General features: G+C 44.8%; 1 protein-coding gene across 1 annotated transcript in view; it reads right to left on the bottom strand.

Moving 5' to 3' along the window:
- chd4b (chromodomain helicase DNA binding protein 4b) overlaps window positions 1-7950 on the bottom strand; it is a 38513-nt gene that overhangs the window by 8644 nt on the left and 21919 nt on the right. The window contains exons 27-28 of the mRNA XM_080540723.1: window positions 6944-7151; window positions 5007-5093 (exon numbers count right to left, since the gene is read on the bottom strand). Of these exons, the coding sequence (XP_080396849.1) occupies window positions 5007-5093; window positions 6944-7151 (295 nt within the window). The remainder of the gene's footprint in view (window positions 1-5006; window positions 5094-6943; window positions 7152-7950) is intronic.

Raw genomic sequence — 7950 nt, 5'->3', positions numbered from 1 at the left:
CGCACTCTACTACACTCAAGAAATGAAAAAAAAAAATGACATTTGATGGTATTTCCAAAATAACCAGGTATGCAATGTCACCCCATTGCTAGAATTAACCCTACCCCCCTCCCATCGTTTGAGGGAATAAAGCTCTGATGGACAGATGGACCTACATTGCTACACTGTAACTGCAACAACTCGCTCTCTTTCACAGACGGAGCTAAACATGTATTTGCTTCGCTGCACATCAAGTTCAATAAATTAAATCCTCAAAGCACGGGTGAATTGCATGGTCTACTCCTCTCTTTTAGCAAGACGTCTTATACTTTTGAATTGGAAGAATGATCGTCCTCCCTTGTTTGGCAGGTGGATTTGTGATGTCATGTACTTTCTCAAGGTGGAAAAGATGAGATACACATTGCAGGGATCAACTGGGAGGTTTAGTGCAGTGTGGCCTGGGCCGGACTTATGCATGGGCTACCCTGGGCTTCAAGGGGCCCCAAAATAAATCCACATTTATGAATAAATATTTGCTCTTTGATTTTGAATTCATAAATTACGTTCAAATTTAAGGTTATGGTTCTATCTCCGTTTAGAATGATAAGGTTCTATCTCCGTTTAGAATGATAAGGTTCTATCTCCGTTTAGAATGATAAGGTTCTATCTCCGTTTAGAATGATAAGGTTCTATCTCCGTTTAGAATGATAAGGTTCTATCTCCGTTTAGAATGATAAGGTTCTATCTCCGTTTAGAATGATAAGGTTCTATCTCCGTTTAGGGCAGTTCAGAGATATTGAGCGTCAAAGTTTTTCCATTCCATTATGTTCTGTGAGATGGAACCTTTGTATTTTATGAATGACTAACTCAAAAATGTCAACATTTTAAAAATAACACCACACAGGCATTAATAAACACCTAATGGATCAGATTATGTAAAAAACTCAATTTTGACAAAAATGGAGATAGAACCTTATAATTCTAACGTCACGAGCTAGCATAGCAGAAGAAACAGCACTGCTTGGCTACAGCCATCGAGGATCCTTACAACACCGATCCTGCTCGCTGGGGCAAAGTTGACGACAGAGTCCGAGCATACTGGGCTAAGAAGGGGCCGGAGTCATGTCAACATAAGGACGAGGATAATAAAGCATCTGAACGCCATTCATTACAAACACCATAAGAGATTTTTCTCCAAATCCTATTTCAAACGCAAACTCTTAAACGGTGAGTGCTTGCCAAGAGAATGGCTTTTATATTCTCCCTCCACCGGTTCTGTCTGTTGCTTTGCTTGCCGCCTGTTCAGTGAGGGAAACTGTCAGTCTTGTTTTGAAACGGGCTATAGCGACTGGAACAGGGTATCCGCGGTGTCTTGAAAAGTATTAAAAGTTGATAAATCAATTTGGGGAAAATCAAGACCTGCCAGCCATGTTCAGAGCGGAGAGCTCCACACTGCCAGACTTTTGGGGCATTTTCGCTGAACTTTGAAGACCCACCAAATATTGACTTTTCGGACTACATAAACATTGAACATATCTACCAAAACTTTAGACTCTCTTCTTTCATCAGAAAAAGAAAGTTTGTTTCTAGCCTCTTTGAGTGTTTAGAAATCGGCCGTAGAACATAGGGTGGTTTCAGCAAAAACACCTGATTTTGACCAATAAACAGAAAACGAGCTTTTTCTGCAGAACTTTTTTTTTTTTTTTTTTTTTCTGCACTTTTTCTGTATCGTCCGACTCTGAACTGTTTGAAGAGTCGCGCGATGGCCGCGCTGCTCCGCAATGCTCCGCGCCGCGTTTGGCACATACCCTGATCCGTTTCGCCATTACTACAACCCACAGCAAGCCACTTCCTTCTCCAGGCTTTTATCGAACTACTGCCCCCATCTGGGACCGAAATACATTACACCCAAGTCTGAAATTCACTCGCTAGGTGTAGAACATGTCAATAACGCGATCCCCGCGAAAAAAAAATAATAATCCCAAAGACGCCATTTGGCGTCTTTGGCAGTCAACGTTACTATTCTATAAGACGCCAATTGGCGTCTTTGGCAGTCAATGAGTTAATAAGTATTAAAAAGTCTTATCACGATTTTATGAGGTCTTGAATTTTGTAGGTATTTTTCTCAATTAGACTCTGTCCAAAGAGTTTGCGTCCTAAAAACTTTTAGTAAAAGTTCGTGAATTTATTCGTTTTATTAAAAAACTAAGGTGAATCGGAAATTCTGTTGTATGATAGTGGTCTAGTCTATTGCAAACTAAAACTGTTAAGTTAAAGGTGTAAACATTACCGTCTACAGCCGACAGAGGGCGCTCTGGGCCGCTCTGGGCTTGTGACAACTATATGCTGCTGCTATTCCCCTGAAGAAGTTATCTAAAACATTAGCTTGTTGAAGCTAAGCAAACGGTAGCTTGGTGAACTTGCTTGTTGGACTCGCTGGCTTGTTATGTTCATTTAGCCTATTCAGCCTCCCAGGTATGTTCTTTATGCTATTGTGTTGCTGAATAACTGTTAATGTGTTATGTTAACATACCGGACTTCTATTCAGCCTGTTGTTCTGTGTGCTATTGTGTAGTTGAATAAACTTGCCTTTCCAGATTAAATGTCTGTTCTTGGTCTTGGATTTTGTGAAATATATTTCTAAATAAATGCGACTTATAGTCCAGTGCGACTTATATATGTTTTTTCCTCTTAATGTCACATTTTTTGACTGATGCGACTTATACTCCGGAGCGACTTATAGTCCGGAAAATACGGTAATAGACGTGGGACTGAAAAAACAGCTTGAGTCGCAGTGGACTGAGTTTTTGAAAAGAGTAGTGGCGGTTGCTTTCCGAGGCACCATTGAACTATTTGGCAGGGCTGACAATGGAAATTACATGAGCATTGTGGTAACCTAACTTATGAATAATGGGAATGCCATCCAGGATTCAAGTTAACCATTTATTGTAGAACGGTAAGTAACAACGTGGTCCTCTGGTCACTTGCTAGCTTAATCTGGGACCCCAGCTATTCAACAGGTAACTCAAGCCCAATACATTCTGGTGGTCCCCTACTGGCGTGGGGTGGTACTACAGGTAGTCTAACCAGGATATCACAGGCATCCTGGAATTAATAAGTGCGTTTGACCCGTTTTTGAAGTCACATATAGAGAAATATGGTAATGCAGGATATGGAACCCCCTCGTATCTTTCCTCGACCACATGTGAAGAATGTATTCAACTGATGGGTGATGGAGTGCTGTCAGAGATTGTCAGTGCAGTTCACATGGCCAACACACACACACACACACACACACAGTTCACATGGCCAAATACTTTTCAATTCAACTCCAGATGTTTCACACATCGATCAGCTCACATTCATTTTGCGTTATGTGTCACCCAATGGCCACATTGAAGAACGGTTCTTAAAATTTCTGCCTATCGAGAGCCACACAGGGGAGGCTCTATGCGAGTCTGTGCTCACTTTCTCCAAGCTGGGACTGGTGAAGAATAGACTGAGATCCACAATGGCACAGCACAGGGTCAATTATCTGACTCTGATGTCGCTTGAGAGTGACCTGCTTCGGAAAGTGGTTTTTACTGACCTGATCAAGGACTTTGTTGCAAAGAAATCCAGAAGGCATAACTTCTAAAATGGTAAGCATCTATCTCTTATTTTATGGATGTAATTTGGACTGTTGCTGTATTGATTTTTTGTCACTCACACACACACACACACACACACACACACACTGTGGGCACAGTGGGCACCATCCAAGGAACCTTCCTCCCCTGCCATCCCAGTGTCACTCCCCGCTCCTCCACCATTCCATCCCATCATCTCCGGACAGCCTTCCCAACCTCCCTCCGTTCTCACTCAACATGCCACCCTCTGGATTCTCCCCCTTTCATCACGGACGGACTTCACCCCCTTGCTAATCCTCCCGGACCCCTCTCCCTGGATTACCCCCTCGTAGTTCTGGACTGGTCAGTACACGCACATTGAACAACAGCCTCTGCATTTACATATCTACACCACATTAGTTTTTGCACGCTAGACACTCGCGCCCAGACACATACTGTAGCTGTCCAATACACACCTCACTTACATTTCGTCTCAGGCACCCACACACTCCCCCCACGTAGGCCCTGTTAGTGTAGGTTTGTTATTTTGTCTGTCTTTATTAAATAAACATGTTATTATTGTCACCCTTGTCTCTGTGTCCGTCTGTTCTGGGGTTCTGCCACATTTGACCGCTTGGTTCAGGCCTAACACTTGCTTTTTCTTCATGTGCTTTATGCCAATAACATACTCCATTGGGATACGTGTGTTTCTGGTCATAGGTTCTGGTTGGTGTAGTTGTAGCTTATCATTTTTAGTGTAGGTAGGGGCACAATGACTCAAGCCCAGGGGCCCCCACCCCCCTAAGTCCAGCCCTGAGTGTGGCAGCCTTTCATTTCTTACCTGGAACATCTAACAATGCCTCTTACTTCTTAAAAATGGCTTTGTATTATATATGAGAGGAACTCTGTGAACTGTTATTTATTATTATTTTTGTTTCTGTTTCTGTTTTGTTTTGTTGTTTTCGCTGTTTTGTCTGTGTGCTTATGTCTGTTGCGTACTGTAATGTCTCTGAAAACTAAATAAAAAACACATTGAGTAAAAAACTTTATTTTTTAAATTAAATCCTCGAGTTATAAACGGAAAGTGAACATTCGCTAGCATCTAGCCTAACATGCCAACACTGCTACAGGACTCCCTCCACTAACACCTCCATGTCTGAAACTGGAGGACAAAAAATGTCAAGCTTGCATCTGTAGCACACTCACTCACTCAGTTTGACATTTGGGGTCCGTCACCCTCTGAACCACAGGGACAGGAGGGGAGGGAGGGACAGGAGGGGAGGGAGGGACGGGAGGGGAGGGACGGACAGAGGGACAGGAGGGGAGGGAGGAACCACACACATTTAATAACAGCAGAGTCTGTTACCCTCCGTCACCCTCTGAACCACAGGGACAGGAGGGGAGGGAGGGACAGGTTACCTTCAGAACGCTCGTCAAAGTCCTCGTCTCCCTCCTCCGAGGCCACCGAGTAGTCCGACTGGTTGTCAGACAGATCCTCCTGCCAATCTGAACCAGCCATGGAGAGAGATGGGGTGGGCAGAGAAATATGATTTATTTCTTTAGCCAATTAGACACAAACACAGGTTCTTAACACAAACAGAGGAAAGAAGAGAGTGAGAGAAACAGAGAAATCTGTTACCCAACAGTATCTACAAAGACAGAGTGATGCCCAAATGCTGAATGGACCCCCCAGGCCAGTGGCGGACTCAGGCTGTTTGAATGGAAGGGGGGGCGAAAAGAAAAAAAGGGCACCTACTGCACAACATGGGACCCCATCAGTGCACATGGTCAAGTTTAGACCATTGGAAGGGCAGCCAATAGGGCACATCCTCTAATTTTGCCACTCAAAAGGGCATTTTTTACACTCAAAAGGGCACTTTTAGTGTGACGTTTTTCAAATGTCAACATGGTCAAATTTAGACCATTGGAGGGGCACCAATAGGGCACATCCTCTCATTTTCGCCACTCAAAAGGGCACTTAAGCGAGACGTTTTTCAACCGTGGGGGAACCAGGAGGGGCGGTCGCCCCCCTTGCCCCCCCCCCCCCCCCTGAGTCCGCCAGTGGGTGTAACTATTGTTTATATCCATTAAAATCCTTTCAGATCTACATAATGTGCCCAAGAGGAAAGGGCTGTGAAGGTGTTGGCATACACACACACCACTATTGTCTTGCTCAGTTGGTTTCGTCTTATTTGTCTTTTACTACTATTGTTTCACACTTGTCTCGTATAACTATTGCCACTTTATTTCTCACATTTACATTTTTATATTTTTGGCATTTAGCAGACGCCATTATGCAAAGCGACTTACAACAAATACATTTGACTAAGTAAGTGAATCATCTACCAGTCATAGCAGGAAAAAGTAATCTGTGCTCGGACTAGGGGCAGTCATAGTGCTAGAAGAAAGATTTTATTTTTAACAGTATTTCTCTTGTTGTTGCAATGTCGAGGAACTGAAACTTACGAATTTGACTCTCTTATGCTTGTATAATGGGACGTAACAATAAAACTTGAAACACAGCTAAACCATTAGCATCCTTGGAGCTGCTGTTACACAGACAGCACACCTCACCACACACAGGCAAGGGCTCACTTAACAAATGCGACGTCTTAAAAACACAAACACACATACAAATGGAATAAATACACAAATCCTCATCCTCACATACAAAGCCCTCCATAGCCTGGCCCCCCCTTACCTGACTGACCTCCTTCTCCCCCACCGCCCTACCCGTACCCTCCGATCCTCATCCATTGTTCCCCTCACTGTCCCACCCTCAAAACTCAAAGGCTTCGGTCACCGTGCCTTTTCACGAGCTGCACCCCGCCTCTGGAACTCTCTCCCCCAACCACTCAGAGACTCACCCTCACTCCTCACTTTTAAATCCCACCTCAAAACCTACCTGTTCTCCCATGCCTACAGCCTCCCCTACCCCTAGCCATCTCCCCCATCCCGGCGCCCCCGTCCCCCCCCTTGACACGCATACAACCTCCCCTACCCCTACCCATCTCCCCTAACCCTGCCACCCCCCTGATATGCATACAGCCTCCCCTACCCCTAACCACCTCCCCTGTCCCTACCACCCCCCCCCCCCCCTCCCCGTTCGCTGACTGTGTTCCATGTTACTTGTTGTTTTTGTGTTTTCCGTATCCCCTATAATGTCAGCGTCTTTGAGCCTCGGAAAAGCGCTATATAAATTCAATGAATTATTATTATTATTATTACAAACAAAAGTCCCCCCCCCCCACACACACACACATAGAAACACATACAAACGCGCAAAAGTGCAAGCTGAACCCCCCCCCCCCCCACACACACACACATACACACACACACACACACACACTCACTACCATGTTGGTCTTTACCCCGTCTATTCCCCCGGTCCTCCTGCGAGCCGTCGTTGTAGTTGACGGGCTTGCGGGTCCTCTTGCCCTTGCCCAGGTTGCGGGCCAGGTCCTCCTGCTGCTGCTCGTAGTGGTGGCGGAGCAGCTTCTCCCAGTAGTCTGGGTCCACGCTCTCCTCCTGCTTGATCACCTCCCGCTGCACCTCCTCCTCCTCCTATAGGAAGTAATTAAAGTAAAGTAAAGTAACGCTTTATTTATATCAGTGATTCCCACAGCATGTTAATACTTTGGGGGGCCCCCAAAATATATTGCATTTCTGCGGGAATCACTGTATATAGCACCTTTCATACAAGAAATGCAGCTCAAAGTGCTTTACAACAGGAATAAGAACATAAAGTGAATAAAACAAACATATATAAAAACATATACATGCATAGCATGAATATAAAAGCAGGGGGAAAACAGTCAAAAGAAAAGGTAAAGATCTAACTTTCCATATCCCTTTGATCTCCCTACCTTACACTAGTCTTTCTGTACTTCCCACTGGCTTTCCACCAGCACCACAAACATCCGTTTTTGGAAAAGGTCTGTCTCTGTCTCTGTGTACGTTCTCAGTCTCTGTGTACGTTCTCAGTCTCTGTGTACGTTCTCAGTCTCTGTGTACGTTCTCAGTCTCTGTGTACGTTCTCAGTCTCTGTGTACGTTCTCAGTCTCTGTGTACGTTCTCAGTCTCTGTGTACGTTCTCAGTCTCTGTGTACGTTCTCTGTCTCTGTGTACGTTCTCAGTCTCGTTCTCAGGCAACTTTAACAATGGGTAGGTGCACGTACGCAGTCTTACAGTGCTGATCACAAAACCACAGCATCTCCTCAAACTCTCTAACACATACATATGCACACAGAGACGTTTGGGTATAACACAAATACTGCTCATCACGCTACGCCGTGCACACACACACACACACACACACACACACACACACACAGTGTCGCCAGATTTCGCCGTATTCCCGCCC

This window comes from Nansenia antarctica (assembly GCF_963989245.1).
Source record: "Nansenia antarctica genome assembly, chromosome: 10".
Lineage (NCBI taxonomy): Eukaryota > Metazoa > Chordata > Actinopteri > Argentiniformes > Microstomatidae > Nansenia > Nansenia antarctica.
This window is presented reverse-complemented; position numbering and strand designations above follow the sequence as displayed.